General features: G+C 40.1%; 1 protein-coding gene across 2 annotated transcripts in view; it reads left to right on the forward strand.

Moving 5' to 3' along the window:
- MTMR9 (myotubularin related protein 9) overlaps positions 1-17197 on the forward strand; it is a 61824-nt gene that overhangs the window by 31948 nt on the left and 12679 nt on the right. For both annotated transcript variants that reach the window (XM_019440933.2, XM_019440934.2), the window contains exon 8: positions 7545-7765. In XM_019440933.2, the coding sequence (XP_019296478.1) occupies positions 7545-7765 (221 nt within the window). The remainder of the gene's footprint in view (positions 1-7544; positions 7766-17197) is intronic.

Genomic DNA, 17197 nt, shown 5'->3' on the forward strand with positions numbered 1-17197 from the left:
CCTCAATACCCATCACCCACCCTGCCCTCCCTCCCACCCCCCATCAACCCTCAGTTTGTTCTCAGTTTTTAACAGTCTCTAATGCTTTGGCTCTCTCCCACTCTAACCTCTTTTTTTTTTTTCCTTCCCCTCCCCCATGGGTTTCTGTTATGTTTCTCAGGATCCACATAAGAGTGAAACCATATGGTATCTGTCTTTCTCTGTATGGCTTATTTCACTTAGCATCACACTCTCCAGTTCCATCCATGTTGCTACAAAAGGCCATATTTCATTTTTTCTCATTGCCACGTAGTATTCCATTGTGTATATAAACCACAATTTCTTTATCCATTCATCAGTTGATGGACATTTAGGCTCTTTCCATAATTTGGCTATTGTTGAGAGTGCCGCTATAAACATTGGGGTACAGGTGCCCCTATGCATCAGTACTCCTGTATCCCTTGGATAAATTCCTAGCAGTGCTATTGCTGGGTCATAGGGTAGGTCTATTTTTAATTTTCTGAGGAACCTCCACACTGCTTTCCAGAGCGGCTGCACCAATTTGCATTCCCACCAACAGTGCAAGAGGGTTCCTGTTTCTCCACATCCTCTCCAGCATCTATAGTCTCCTGATTTCTTCATTTTGGCCACTCTGACTGGCGTGAGGTGGTATCTGAGTGTGGTTTTGATTTGTATTTCCCTGATAAGGAGCGACGTTGAACATCTTTTCATGTGCCTGTTGGCCATCCGGATGTCTTCTTTAGAGAAGTGTCTATTCATGTTTTCTGCCCATTTCTTCACTGGGTTATTTGTTTTTCGGGTGTGGAGTTTGGTGAGCTCTTTATAGATTTTGGATACTAGCCCTTTGTCCGATGTGTCATTTGCAAATATCTTTTCCCATTCCGTTGGTTGCCTTTTAGTTTTGTTGGTTGTTTCCTTTGCTGTGCAGAAGCTTTTTATCTTCATAAGGTCCCAGTAATTCACTTTTGCTTTTAATTCCCTTGCCTTTGGGGATGTGCCGAGTAAGAGATTGCTACGGCTGAGGTCAGAGAGGTCTTTTCCTGCTTTCTCCTCTAAGGTTTTGATGGTTTCCTGTCTCACATTCAGGTCCTTTATCCATTTTGAGTTTATTTTTGTGAATGGTGTGAGAAAGTGGTCTAGTTTCAACCTTCTGCATGTTGCTGTCCAGTTCTCCCAGCACCATTTGTTAAAGAGACTGTCTTTTTTCCATTGGATGTTCTTTCCTGCTTTGTCAAAGATGAGTCGGCCATACGTTTGTGGGTCTATTTCTGGGGTTTCTATTCTATTCCATTGGTCTATGTGTCTGTTTTTATGCCAATACCATGCTGTCTTGATGATGACAGCTTTGTAGTAGAGGCTAAAGTCTGGGATTGTGATGCCTCCTGCTTTGGTCTTCTTCTTCAAAATTACTTTGGCTATTCGGGGCCTTTTGTGGTTCCATATGAATTTTAGGATTGCTTGTTCTAGTTTTGAGAAGAATGCTGGTGCAATTTTGATTGGGATTGCATTGAATGTGTAGATAGCTTTGGGTAGTATTGACATTTTGACAATATTTATTCTTCCAATCCATGAGCAGGGAATGTCTTTCCATTTCTTTATATCTTCTTCAATTACCTGCATAAGCTTTCTATAGTTTTCAGCATACAGATCTTTTACATCTTTGGTTAGATTTATTCCTAGGTATTTTATGCTTCTTGGTGCAATTGTGAATGGGATCAGTTTCTTCATTTGTCTTTCTGTTGCTTCATTGTTAGTGTATAAGAATGCAACTGATTTCTGCACATTGATTTTGTATCCTGCAACTTTGCTGAATTCATGTATCAGTTCTAACAGACTTTTGGTGGAGTCTATCGGATTTTCCATGTATAATATCATGTCATCTGCAAAAAGCGAAAGCTTGACTTCATCTTTGCCAATTTTGATGCCTTTGATTTCCTTTTGTTGTCTGATTGCTGATGCTAGAACTTCCAGCACTATATTGAACAGCAGCGGTGACAGTGGGCATCCCTGTCGTGTTCCTGATCTCAGGGAAAAAGCTCTCAGTTTTTCCCCGTTGAGGATGATGTTAGCTGTGGGCTTTTCATAAATGGCCTTTATGATCTTTAAGTATGTTCCTTCTATCCCGACTTTCTCAAGGGTTTTTATTAAGAAAGGGTGCTGGATTTTGTCAAAGGCCTTTTCTGCATCGATTGACAGGATCATATGGTTCTTCTCTTTTTTTTTGTTAATGTGATGTATCACGTTGATCGATTTGCGAATGTTGAACCAGCCCTGCATCCCAGGAATGAATCCCACTTGATCATGGTGAATAATTCTTTTTATATGCTGTTGAATTCGATTTGCTAGTATCTTATTAAGAATTTTTGCATCCATATTCATCAGGGATATTGGCCTGTAGTTCTCTTTTTTTACTGGGTCTCTGTCTGGTTTAGGAATCAAAGTAATACTGGCTTCATAGAATGAGTCTGGAAGTTTTCCTTCCCTTTCTATTTCTTGGAATAGCTTGAGAAGGATAGGTATTATCTCTGCTTTAAATGTCTGGTAGAACTCCCCTGGGAAGCCATCTGGTCCTGGACTCTTATTTGTTGGGAGATTTTTGATAACCGATTCAATTTCTTCGCTGGTTATGGGTCTGTTCAAGCTTTCTATTTCCTCCTGATTGAGTTTTGGAAGAGTGTGGGTGTTTAGAAATTTGTCCATTTCTTCCAGGTTGTCCAATTTGCTGGCATATAATTTTTCATAGTATTCCCTGATAATTGTTTGTATCTCTGAGGGATTGGTTGTAATCATTCCATTTTCATTCATGATTTTATCTATTTGGGTCATCTCCCTTTTCTTTTTGAGAAGCCTGGCTAGAGGTTTGTCAATTTTGTTTATTTTTTCAAAAAACCAACTCTTGGTTTCGTTGATCTGCTCTACGGTTTTTTTAGATTCTATATTGTTTATTTCTGCTCTGATCTTTATTATTTCTCTTCTTCTGCTGGGTTTAGGCTGCCTTTGCTGTTCTGCTTCTATTTCCTTTAGGTGTGCTGTTAGATTTTGTATTTGGGATTTTTCTTGTTTCTTGAGATAGGCCTGGATTGCAATGTATTTTCCTCTCAGGACTGCCTTCGCTGCATCCCAAAGCGTTTGGATTGTTGTATTTTCATTTTCGTTTGTTTCCATATATGTTTTAATTTCTTCTCTAATTGCCTGGTTGACCCACTCATTCGTTAGTAGGGTGTTCTTTAACCTCCATGCTTTTGGAGGTTTTCCAGACTTTTTCCTGTGGTTGATTTCAAGCTTCATAGCATTGTGGTCTGAAAGTAGGCATGGTATAATTTCAATTCTTGTAAACTTATGAAGGGCTGTTTTGTGACCCAGTATATGATCTATCTTGGAGAATGTTCCATGTGCACTCGAGAAGAAAGTATATTCTGTTGCTTTGGGATGCAGAGTTCTAAATATATCTGTCAAGTCCATCTGATCCAATGTATCATTCAGGGCCCTTGTTTCTTTATTGACTGTGTGTCTAGATGATCTATCCATTTCTGTAAGTGGGGTGTTAAAGTCCCCTGCAATGACCACATTCTTATCAATAAGGTTGCTTATGTTTATGAGTAATTGTTTTATATATCTGGGGGCTCGGGTATTTGGCGCATAGACATTTATAATAGTTAGCTCTTCCTGGTGGATAGACCCTGTGATTATTATATAATGCCCTTCTTCATCTCTTGTTACAGCCTTTAATTTAAAGTCTAGTTTGTCTGATATAAGTATGGCTACTCCAGCTTTCTTTTGGCTTCCAGGAGCATGATAAATAGTTCTCCATCCCCTCACTCTCAATCTAAAGGTGTCCTCAGATCTAAAATGAGTCTCTTGTAGACAGCAAATAGATGGGTCTTGTTTTTTTATCCATTCTGATACCCTATGTCTTTTAGTTGGCGCATTTAATCCATTTACATTCAGTGTTATTATAGAAAGATATGGGTTTAGAGTCATTGTGATGTCTGTATGTTTTATGCTTGTAGTGATGTCTCTGGTACTTTGTCTCACAGGATCCCCCTTAGGATCTCTTGTAGGGCTGGTTTCGTGGTGACAAATTCCTTCAGTTTTTGTTTGTTTGGGAAGACCTTTATCTCTCCTATTCTAAATGACAGACTTGCTGGATAAAGGATTCTCGGCTGCATATTTTTTCTGTTTAGCACACTGTAGATATCGTGCCAAGCCTTTCTGGCCTGCCAAGTTTCAAAGGAGAGATCAGTCACGAGTCTTATAGGTCTCCCTTTATATGTGAGGGCACGTTTATCCCTTGCTGCTTTCAGAATTTTCTCTTTATCCTTGTATTTTGCCAGTTTCACTATGATATGTCGTGCAGAAGATCGATTCAAGTTACGTCTGAAGGGAGTTCTCTGTGCCTCTTGGATCTCAATGCCTTTTTCCTTCCCCAGTTCAGGGAAGTTCTCAGCTATAATTTGTTCAAGTACCCCTTCAGCACCCTTCCCTCTCTCTTCCTCCTCTGGGATACCAATTATGCGTATATTATTTTTTTTTAGTGTATCACTTAGTTCTCTAATTTTCCCCTCATACTCCTGGATTTTTTTATCTCTCTTTCTTTCAGCTTCCTCTTTCTCCATAACTTTATCTTCTAGTTCACCTATTCTCTCCTCTGCCTCTTCAAGCCGAGCCATCGTGGATTCCATTTTGTTTTGCAATTCGTTTAAAGCGTTTTTCAACTCCTCGTGACTGTTCCTTAGTCCCTCGATCTTTGTGGCAAGAGATTCTCTGCTGTCCTGTATACTGTTTTCAAGCCCAGCGATTAATTTTATGACTATTATTCTAAATTCACTTTCTGTTATATTATTTAAATCCTTTTTGATCAGTTCATTAGCTGTTGTTATTTCCTGGAGATTCTTCTGAGGGGAATTCTTCCGTTTGGTCATTTTGGAGAGTCCCTGGCGTGGTGAGGACCTGCAGTGCACTTCCCCTGTGCTGTGGTGTATAACTGGAGTTAGTGGGCGGGGCCGCAGTCCGACCCGATGTCTGCCCCCAGCCCACCGCTGGGGCCACAGTCAGACTGGTGTGTGCCTTCTCTTCCCCTCTCGTAGGGGCGGGATTCACTGTGGGGAGGCGTGTCCCGTCTGGGCTACTTGCACACTGCCAGGCTTGTGTTGCTGGGGATCTGGCGTATTAGCTGGGGTGGGTAGGCAAGGTGCACGGGGGCTGGAGGGGCAGGCTTAGCTCGCTTCTCCTTAGGTGATCCACTTCAGGAGGAGCCCTGTGGCAGCGGGAGGGAGTCAGATCCGCTGCCGGAGGTTTGGCTCCGCAGAAGCACAGAGTTGGGTGTTTGCGCGGAGCGAGCAAGTTCCCTGGCAGGAACTGGTTCCCTTTGGGATTTTGGCTGGGGGATGGGCGGGGGAGATGGCGCTGGCGCCTTTGTTCCCCGCCAAGCTGAGCTCTGCCGTCCGGGGGCTCAGCAGCTCTCCCTCCCTTTGTCCTCCAGCCTTCCCGCTTTCCGAGCAGAGCTGTTAACTTATGACCTCCCAGACGCTAAGTCGCGCTTGCTGTCGGAACACAGTCCGTCCGGCCCCTCCGCTTTTGCCAGCCAGACTCGGGGGCTCTGCTTGGCCGGCGAGCCGCCCCTCCGCCCCGGCTCCCTCCCGCCAGTCCGTGGAGCGCGCACCACCTCACCGCCCTTCCTACCCTCTTCCGTGGGCCTCTAGTCTGCGCTTGACTCCGGAGACTCCCTTCTGCTAATCCTCTGGCGGTTTTCTGGGTTCTTTAGGCAGGTGTAGGTGGAATCTAAGTGATCGGCAGGCCGCGTCCTCCTACGCCGCCATCTTCCGGAACCTCTTGATTAAAATGTTTACATTATATGTTTAATTTTCTGGAGGCAAATAATCTGTCTTCCTCTCAGTAAATGTTTATAATCTTTACTGCCTCTCAATTTTGTACCTGTCTTTGCTTATATTGCTCATTTGGCATTTTATTCCCCTAACAAGCTCTCACTAGTTGTACTTTGTTACCTACAAGGGAAAGAACAAAGAGCGTAAAACGTAGTCTCTGTCTTGCAGAGCTTAATTTTGCTAGAGATAAAAAACATAAAGCAGGAAAGGGATGTGGGGATTTGTAATTATAAGACGTGTGCTTTAGTGCTTTCTGCCTTTTGCTTGTCTGGTTCCCCTCTATCCTCTTGCCCAACCAGGTGAAATCCTTCTCATGCTTTAAGATACAGCTAAATGTCACTGCTCTCTTGAAGTCTTGGGACCTTAACCTTCTTCACAGATAAAATCCATCCATTGTCTTCATGATTTGTTTCCTAGACCCAAATAAAGTGATTCCTTTGAGGTCAGGGAACCATGCGCAGCTGCTCTATTATCCCTAGGAGACAATGCAGTGCTATCACGTAATGCTGAATGACAACTGAAAGAAAGTTCTCATGAAATAGATTGAAACCTCCAAGTCAGAGATTAATTTATAAATGTATATACACTGTGTAACTTAGCAAATAATTGTGATTGAGAACAGATGTTTAGATATATCTTGAAAGTGGAAGTATCTCTGGAGAAAAATAATTTCTGGACCTTCTAGTTAAAATTCAGGTTTGTTGCGTGTTAATGCTGTTATGGATACCTTGTCTATCTTGCCTGACAACTGATTTGTATCTCTGTTCAAATCAGACCATCCCAAATATTTGGCAAAAATCTATTCAGCCACATTCCTCATGATGCATAGCAAACAAATAAAATGAATATGACTTACTTACTCATATATTACCATTTTAATGAGTATCGAAGTACCATTAGCCACTAGAAAATGCTGATGTCATTATCTTTGTCTGGTAAAGTAGTATAAGGATCCAAAGATAAAGCAAGTTTGTGAAATACCTAGAAGGGTGTCATTTGGGACAAGGTCAGTACTCAGGTTCTGGGTGGGCCAGAGAGCCAAATGATTCTTGAATTTCCTTTAGTCAGTACATGTCAGACTCCTCCAATTCTTTTTGAGAGAAGAGGGGAGCTAGGGACAGTTTTTATCTCTAATATAAAAGTATTCATAAATATCTCTTCACACTAACTTTTTTCCCGTATGTAATTAAAAATTGAATATCAGGAGTGACTTTACAAAGTTTGTCTGTGAGAGCCCCAGATTTATTTCCATTTAGTAGTGAGGCTTACGTAGCTTACAACAATCTGCAGTGCTTTGGACAGATAAAATGTGATAGCTGTCTTTTGTTTTGTACTTGAAGACCTTACATTCTTTGACTTTGCTACCAATTACAGAGACCTAGAAAATTTTATTTTATGAAGTTCACCAAGGATAATTGCAGTTCTTATGGTTATGCCGTAACCGCATGGCCTTGTTACATGTTTGGAAGTTGTGTTTCTTTCCTTAGATGCTAAAAATTGTTTTAAGCCAAGAAATCATTAATGTAAACAGCAGCCATCCAAATTACATGATGTTCCATTTAATAAGTTTTGTTGTAACTGTGTGAAATATGTTAATAGAATGTGCTGTAATGTGATCTCAGTAGGCTATGACTGTCACCTTTCCATCTTCTGTCTTAGGCTGGTCACCCATTTCAGCAGCGCTGCGCACAGTCAGCATATTGTAATAGTAAGCAGAAGTGGGAGTCACCTGTATTTCTTCTCTTCTTGGACTGTGTGTGGCAGATACTTCGTCAGTTTCCCTGTTCTTTTGAATTTAATGAGAATTTCCTCATCATGCTCTTTGAGCATGCATATGCCTCACAGTTTGGAACATTTCTCGGCAACAATGAAAGTGAAAGGTGAGTACACTGTTTACATGGGATGGGGGCCATTTTGTTTGTAATTGTTTTGGTCACCTCCTAAAAGAGACCAGGATTTGGTTCCATATTAATGTTATTTGTAAGATGGTAGAGGTTACAATTAGTATAGATAAATTACATAACGTGTGTTCTTATTATGAGCCTATCACATGCTAGGTGAGAACATGTCCTAGATTTTGTTCTGTTAGATTAAAATTAGTCTACCTACTGATTTAAAAGCTTTGAGTAAATTTGGCAACCATTTAAAATGTTAACTTCCTTATCTAAGATCATGGTAATCTTATATCTGGAAGAGGCCCCTCCATCCAATTTTATAGATTAGGAGGGTATCCAAAAAGTTAAATGACGCAGCCAGTTGGTCACCAGTAGTAGGGCTAGGATACAGGTCTTCTACTCCTGCTCCAGACTTTCTTTATTACACCTGGAAACTGCCCTCAGGCCCAGAGTGACAGTCTCACTTCACAGCCTACACTCTGTCAAGTTCATAGGTTTATTTAGAAGATTCATATCAGAATGCTCTTTAAAGGTGATCAACTGGTAATTTCAATTGGGTACAGTCAAAAGGCTTTCTCTTTTTTCTGTTGTCATTCTAGCTGAAGAGACAGTTTTGTTGATCTTTTCAGAGAACTGACTTTTGGTTTCATTGATGCTCTCTATTATCTGTTTATTTTCTGTTTTGTCCATCTATTCTCTACTGTTCATTTTTTTCTTCTTTCTGCTAGCACTGGTTTAGTTTTCCCTATTTTTCTAGTTCCTTAAGATATAAAGTTATCGATTTAAAAGTTTTGGGGGTGCCTGGGTGGCTCAGCTGGTTAAGCCTCCAACTTTGGCTCAGGTCATGCTCTCATGTTCATGTGTTTGAGCCCCATGTCGGGCTCTGTACTGACAGCTCAGAGCCTGGAGCTTGCTTTGGATTCTGTGTCTCTCTCTGTCTGCCCTTCCCCGCTTGCACTCTGTCTCTTTCTCTCTCTCTCAAAAATAAAAAAACAGACACTAAAAAAAAAAAATTAAGTTTTTGATTTGAGGTATTTGTTCTTTTTTAATAGAGGTTTTTACTGCTATAAATATCCGTCCGAGCACTGCTTTTCACTGGGTCCCCATACGTTGTGTTAGCACGTTGTGTTTTTCTTTTCATTCATCTGTTAAGTGTTTTCTAATTTCTCTTGTGATTTCTTCTTTAACCCATTGGTTGTTTAAAATTGCTTTATATAATACCACATGTTTATGAATTTTCCATTTTTTCTTATGTTATTGATTTCTAATTTCATGCTGTTGGAGAAGATACTTAGCTGGCTTTTAAACTTTTAAAATTTATTGAGATTTATTTTGTGGACTAACATGTGATATATCATGAAGAATGTTTTATGTACACTTGAGAAAAATGTGTACTCTGATGTTGTTGAGCAGAGTATTATATATTTGTTTTACATTTTATTCAAATCCTGTTATTTCCTTATTGATCTTCTGTCTAGTTCTATACATTATCAAAAGTGGGATATTGAAGTCCTCAACTATATTGTAGAATTATCTATTTCTCTCTTCCATTACATCAGTTTTTGCTTCATATATTTTGTGGCTCTGGTGCAAAGTGCCATAAATTATATGTTTGTAATTATTTTATCTTCTTCATGGATTGACTCTTTTTCCAGTTTATAATGTCCTGCTTTGTCTCTTGTAAGAGCTTTTGCCCTTAAGTTTATTTCATCTGATGTAATATGTCCTCCTTAGCTCTCTCTGGGTTACTATTTGTATGAAAAATCTTTTTTCTTCCTTTTACTTTCAGTCTGTTTGCGTCTTTTGTAGACAATATATAGTTGGATCATGTTTTAAAATCCATTCTGCCAATCTCTGCATCTTGATTGGAGAATTTACTTCATTTATATTTAAAGTGATTACTGAAAAGGAATGGCTTATTTCTGCCAGTTTGATATTTGTGTTCTGTTTATTTTATACTCTTTTGTTCTTCATCTCCTCCATTACTTGCCTTCCTTTGTGTTTAATTGATACCTTATAGTATACTATTGTGATTCCCTTCTTGTTTCCTTTTGTGTATATTAAAACAGTTTTTTGGGTTTGTTTTTACTGGTTACCAGGTGGATTTCAGTTAACATCCTAAATTTATAACAATCTACTTGACTACAAACTTAGCTTCAGTGCATATGGCATACAAAACTTTGCTCTTCTATACTCCACTCCTCTATGTGTTGTTATCCCAAGTTATATTCTCATATATGCCCATTAACATGGATTTATTATTATTTTTATCCATTTGTCTTTTAAATTATGTAGGAAATAAAAAGAGGAGTTACAAATCAAAAATACAATAATAACTTTTATTCTTTCCTATGTAATTATCTTTGCCGAATTGTATGTTCACATGGCTTGGAGTTACTGTCTAGTGTCCTTTCATTTTAGCTTGAAGGATTCCTTTCTGCATTTTTCTTGCAAAGCAAGTCTTCTAGCAATGATCTCCCTCAGTTTTTATCTTATTGCCAGATGTGGAATTCTTCGTAGGTAGTTTGGTTTTCTTTTAGCACTTTAAAAACATTATTGCCCGCTCTTCTGGCCTCCATGGTTTCTGATGAGAAACCTGTTCTGGAGGGATCATGTAGGATCCCTGTATTTGAGAAGTTGCTTTTCTCTTGCTGCTTTCAAGATTCTCTGTCTGGCTTTGACAATTTGATGATTATGGTGTGTCCAGTATGGGCAGTGAGTTGCTTTTATCCTTCTTGGAGCCTATCGCGCTTCTTAAATATGTAGATTTGTGTCTTTTATTAAGTTTGGGGAGTTTTCAGTCCTTAATATTTGCATGTGTGTGTGTGGTTCTTTTTGTGTTTGTGTTTTTTCCCCCGTTTGTGTTGAGGTATAAATGACAAATTGGCCATGAATGCTTTATATATTCTTTTGTTCCCTTTCTCTCTTCTGTCTCTGGGACTCCCATTATGCGTATGTTGGTATATTGCTTAGGCTCTGTTTGTTTTTCTTTATTCTTTTTTTGTTCTTCTCAGAGTGGGGAATTTTTGTTGACCTGTCTTCAAATTTGTTTATACCTGTGCCTGCTCAAATCTGTAATTAAAACCCATCTAGTGCATTGTTTTTTTTTTTTAATTTCAGATATTATACTTTTCAGTTTCAGAATTTCTGTTTGGTACTATTTTATAATTTTGTCTATTGATATAGTCTAGGTTTTGAGACCTGTTCTCCTGGTTTCCTTTAGTTCTTTGTCCTAGTTTTTTTGTTTTGTTTTGTTTTGTTTAGCTCTTTGAGCATATTTCAGACAGTTGATTTAAAATCTAGTAAAACCCAAGTCTGTGCTTTCTCAGGAACAGTTTCTGTTAATTTTTTCCTATGAATGGGCCATACTTTCTAGGGTTTCTTTTTGCATTATTTGTAATTTTAAATCTGGACATTTAAAATATTATAATGTGGCTCTCTGGAAATCAGATTCTTCCCACTCCTCAGCATTTGTATTTATTGCTTTCTGTGGGCTGTAGCTGTTTATTTAGTCATTTCTGGGTTTTTTTAAATATAATTTGCTGTCAAGGTAGCTAACACAGTGTGCTCTTGGTTTTGGGGGTAGATTACCGTGATTCATCGCTTTATTTAGTCATTTTCTAAACTATATTGTAAAGCGTATTTTTTTTTTCATGTGTGGTTTCTGAAGTATCTGTTCTTTTAGTTTGTGTTCATCTAGTGTTTGACAGCAATTTTCTTGAGTGCCAGGAACCAAAAGAGAGAGATGAAAAGAGGGAGGGAAAAGAGAAAGGGAAAACCACTCAAGACAAAGGAAAAATCCTTTTGCAGTCTTTGCAGATGGGCTTTTTGCTGGAATATTTCTTCAGTGCTTAAGCTTCAGCCTTCACTTCTGGCTCTCACTGAGCCTTGAGATCAGCCAGAACCAAAATCTTGGGATCTTCTTCGGCCCTTGCAAGCAGGTGTCCTGCATTGGGCATGCATGTGGCTTTCTGAATTCCTCAGTATACATGGGCACCTTTGAATACTCTGGTTTTCCAAAGAATCTTATTCCCTAGGCTTTTGGTGCTCTGGTGTTTCCTTCACCCATCATCTTTTCCCCTAGAAGACTGCAGGTTGCCCGCTCATCTTATGTTTTCTAAGAACGCCCATCACCTTTCTGCCCACGGTGGTTTCCAAGCTAGACATGACAAAGACAAGTCCGAACCCTTGGATAAGTTAGAACAGAGAGACACAATTCTTTGTGAATAAGGACTGCTGTGTTCCCTCTGGAGCCAGGACCAGGGTCCCATACTGAGAACATGGGCTGCCCTCTTCAAGACCTCCCGGAGCTAGGAAATGGGTGAGGCAAGAGCAAATAAAAATGCCATAAAGCTTTGTGATTGTTTTTAAGTCCCTTTTCCTCTTGATTCTTCATTTGCTTGTGTGCTATAAACTTTGGACTATTTCTGAGAAGTCTGACAAAGTAGGGTTTTTTTTTTTTTTAATTTTTTTTTTTTTAATGTTTATTTTTGAGAGAGAGGTAGACAGAGTGTGAGCCAGGGAGGGGCAGAGAGAGAGGGAAACAGAATCCAAAGCAGGCTCCAGGCTCTGAGCTGTCAGCACAGAGCCCGATGCAGGGCTTGAACCCACAAACCGTGAGATCATGACTTGAGCTGAAGTTGGATGCTTAACCAACTGAGCCACCCAGGCGCTCCTGACAAAGTAGGTTTTAACAGTTTCTGCTTGCGTTATCAATGTTCCTGTGGAGGGATGGGCATTTGGAGCTGCCTACTCTGCCATTTTTGCTGGCATCACTCTTCATTTTTGAAGTAATAGTCTTTATCTTGCAGCACTTTGAACATGTCATACCTGCTTTCTGGCCTCGTGGTTTCTGATAAGTCAGCCACTATTTTCATTGAGGGTCCCTGGTACATAATGGATCATTTTTCTCTGCTTTTACAATTCTCTTTTTCTATGACTTTTGACAGTTTGACGTTGATGTGTCCTAATGTGGAACACTTTGAATTTATCCCACTTGGAGTTCCTTGATCTTTTAGGGTATGTAGATAATGTCTTCATCACACTTGAGACCTTTTTAATTTTTTTTAATGTTTATTTATTTTTGAGAGAGAGAGAGAGTGAGAGAGACAGAATACGAGCAGGGGTGAGGCAGAGAGACAAGGGAGACCCAGAACCTGAAGCAGGCTTCAGGCTCCAGTACAGAGCCTGTCTGGAGACAGGCTGTCAGTACAGCCTGATGTACAGTACATCAGTACTGTCAGTACTGTCAGTACAGAGCCTGATGCAGAGCTCGAACTCATGAACAGCAAGATCATGACCTGAGCCAAAGTTGGATGAGCCACCCAGGCTCCCTTTTTCTCTTCTCCTTCTGGAACTCCCATTATGCATATGTTGGTATATTTGGTGGTCTTCCACGGGTTTGGAGATTCTTTAGAATTTTCTTCAATTTTTCTTTCTTTTCCTCAGAAATTAATAACCTCAATTGACCTATCTTCAAATTCTAGCTTACATCTACTGTTGACCTCCTATGGTCATTTTTTCATTTCAGTTATACTTTCAAATCAGGGTTTCTGTTTGGTTCTTCTTTATAATTTTTACTTCTTTACTGATATTGTCCACTTGGTATAGCATTGTTATCATACTTTAACTTTTCAGGCATTTTTCTTTAGCTCTTCGAACATATTTATGATAGATGATATAAAGTCTTTGTCTGGTAAGTTCAATATGTCCTTCCTCATCCAAGGGACAGTTTCTTTTGACTGCCTTTTTTTTTACCCATGCATTCCTGTTTCTTTATGTGCATTATAATTTGTTTTTTGGAAAACTGATGTTTTAGATAATATGGCAAATCTGGAAATTAGATCTTCCACCCTCTGAATGAATAACTCATTCACCCTTTGCTGAGGGGCCCTATGTGTGTGTTAGGCATGACTTCAACTCTCAGGTGGTTTACAACTCTGCTTTAGCCTTCAGCTTGTACAGGGCCCCAGGTTCAGCCAGAGGTGAAAGACTGGGACTATCTCAAGCCTTTTCTGGGCATGTGCACACCCGTTTAAATTCCCAGGAATATGTCAGAGCTTCACATAGCCCCCTCCCCACCTCACTCCCATCCCCTGTTGCCCATGGACATCTCATTCCCCAAATCTTACTTTTATGATTTTTCCCAGGCTCTTATTTGCCCCAGTTGTTATGGCAGCCTCAAGCAGCTGTGATGTTAAATAGTTTCTGCTCATTATTTTTGACAAACACCCTGGGGAATAGGGTTTTTCCCTCCAAGAAAACTGTGAGTCAAGTCAGATAACTACAACACTCTGCAAAGGAGGCTTTGCCAGGGAGCTGTAAGACGCATCAAATAGTGCCCGTGCTCTGGGGGTAGTATTTTTTTTTTTTTAATTTTTTTTACCATTTTTTATTTATTTTTGAGACAGAGAGACAGAGCATGAACGGGGGAGGGGCAGAGAGAGAGGAAGACACAGAATCAGAAGCAGGCTCCAGGCTCTGAGCCATCAGCCCAGAGCCTGACGCGGGGCTCGAACTCACGGACCGCGAGATGGAGATCGTGACCTGAGCTGAAGTCGGACGCTTAACCGACTGAGCCACCCAGGCGCCCCTGGGGGTGGTATTTTTTGAGGAGCTCCAAACTTGGCCTGCCCTTCCGGTGGCTACAAGGCTACTGCAGAGCTGGGGAAAGGGTGTTGGCATTGACCAAGTTAAAATGCCACAAATCCTGCTGTTCTTTCAGAGTCTCATTAGTTTTTCTTGAATGAGTATTCCTCAGATTGTCCCAAGCCTTTTGTTAATTCCCAGAGTTTTAAAAGTAATTAATTTTGACCATTTTTGCCACTGTTTTCATGACTTTTTAGAGAAGATATACAGAGATCCTCACTACCATTCCAGAAGTCCCACACCCAAACGCCACATTTTAAAATATACTCCGAGAAACTTGAGGGACTTTTCTTTTTCACTGCCATCAGCCCCTTCCTCATTCTCTCCAATGTACTTTAAAAGGAAAAAGTTCAGGACTTGAAGTTAGGAGATTTGAGTTTGAATCTCCACCATACCACCTACTAACCATGTGACTTCTCTGAATCTATTTCTGTTAATGTTAAAGGCAAAAATTAATCTCTGCCAGACTGGGTTATAGGGAGGTTCAAATAGCACACATGTGAAAATTCCCAGCATACCTTTCACAAAATGGCATTTAAAAAATGTCAGTTCATTCATTCATTCCTCCTTCAGTCTTCTATCACCTGCTTAGACATGAGCCCAAAGCTTACCACTGATTTACTGTGCTCTGTGTCACCTGATGCTTAAAAAAAAGGAAAGAGAATTGGTAACCTTTAGCAGTTGGGAGTCAGCACGTGAAATGAAACGTATTTACAGTTTCTTTGATAGACACTAATACCAAGCAATGTTAAAAGGTATTACACCAAAAAGGATTCGTGGTCAGAAATACTTTTTAAATGCTGAGCAAGGGGCATGTGGGTGGCTCAGGTCATGATCTCCTGGTTCGTTAAGTTCGAGCCGCACATTAGGCTTGCTGCTGTCAGCGCAGAGCCAGCTTCAGATCCTCTGCCCACCCCCCCCCCCCAACTTGTGTGGGCATGCTTGCTGTCTGTCAAAAAGAAACAAACAAAATGCTGAACAAAACGGGGGCACCTGGGTGACTCGGTTGATCCTCCAATTCTTGATTTCAGCTCAGATTGTGATCCTAGGCTCATGGGATTGTGCCCTGCATCTGGCTCCACACAGCATGGAGCCTGCTTAAGATTTTCTTGGGATGCCTGGGTGGCTCAGTTGGTTAAGCATCAACTTCGGCTCAGGTCATGATCCCACAGTTTGTGGGTTTGAGCCCCACATTGGGCTCTGTGCTGACAGCTCAGAGCCTGGAGCCTGCTTCGGATTCTGTGTCTCCCTCTCTCTCTGCCCCTCCTCCACTCGTGCTCTGTCTTCCCCTGTCTCAAAAATAAATAAACATTAAAAAAAATCTTGAAAAAAAAAGATTTTCTCTCCCTTTGTCTCTTTCTGCCTCCCCTCCTCTGCCCCTCTCCCCTGCTTGCACAGTCTCTCTGAAATAAAAAATACTTTTTTATAAAAATGCTGAGTTAAAATAATAATTAAAATAAAATAAAAAAGAACTGAACAAAGTCGTATGTCAAGGCTTTGATATTTTATTTTGGTTTTAGCCTGTTTTTTAGGGGATTAAAAATTACATCCCAATAATCATCACAAAGGCAATTCTTTTTATGGCACTTAATGTTTTAGAAATCTAATATCTTCCACCATTTCTTTTTTTAATTTTTTTAATTTTTGAGAGCTAGACAGAGCACGAGAGACTTGAGCTGAAGTCGGACACTTAACCGACTGAGCCACCCAGGCGCCCCTCTCCTGCCATTTCTTAAAACATGTTTGACTCAGCCCTGGACTATACTCTGATGGGGCAAGGAAGAGAATTGATGATTTACACAGATAAATTTGGGGAATGTGGCATAATGTAGTCCCCTCTCAGAGAGTCACAAAATAATTATTAAAAGCTTTAAGACACTCTTCAATAAAGCAATGTACGTAACTTTAATTCAGCATTTATTTATTTAGTTAGTTTTTAAAGTTTACCTATTTTAAGGGAGAGGAAAGAGAATCCCCAGCAGGCTCCACACTGCCGGTGCATAGCCCTACATGGGGCTCAGTCCATTGAACCGTGAGATCATGACCTGAGTTAGCCAGATCCAGTGGGATGCTTAACCACTTAAACGACTGAATCACCCGGGTGCCCCTTAATTCAGCATTTAAATTAAATTATACGTTTGACTATGGATTTCTTTTTGGAATTATACTTACTAACATCCTTCAGAACTAGCTTTTAATAAAGGCATCACAAATGCATTTTATCTCACATTCTGATTGCCATTTGGTAGATTCTACCAGTAGGGCTGATTGAGAAGGATTCTAAAGCTGTATGGGGTGGGCTCAGGTGGAAAAAGTTCAGTGATTGGTTAGGGCTGGGGGGCAGGGCCAAACCACTTTCTGCAGGAGCAATTGGTGCAGTGGTTTCCTATTCTCTCCATGCCTGGTTCCGGGGGACATAGTACGGGACTTGCTATCCTAGCAGTTAAGTTCCAGCACATGGGTTCTGGGATTATGTGGATTGTTTTTATTGCTGGCATAAAAAGGATGCACATAATTAACTTGTGTGAACCTTATAAATGGCCAAGTAGTTTCAGAGACAAAACCAATCTTATAGTAAAACTTCAATAGGATCCTGTGAAAATTGAATGTACTATCTTTTCGCTTAATGTAAGGTTGACCACAAATTATCTTCCAGTTGTTATTAAAATTTATTTTTTCAAAAAATGTACCAGTTTATTTTCCATCCCTGTGAGTTTATTCCATGATAAAAGAGTGTTACAGAACTTCAGGGTTATTATGAAGCTGTTC

This window comes from Panthera pardus, unplaced genomic scaffold, assembly GCF_024362965.1.
Source record: "Panthera pardus isolate Hobbes unplaced genomic scaffold, ASM2436296v1 HiC_scaffold_13, whole genome shotgun sequence".
Classification (NCBI taxonomy): domain Eukaryota; kingdom Metazoa; phylum Chordata; class Mammalia; order Carnivora; family Felidae; genus Panthera; species Panthera pardus.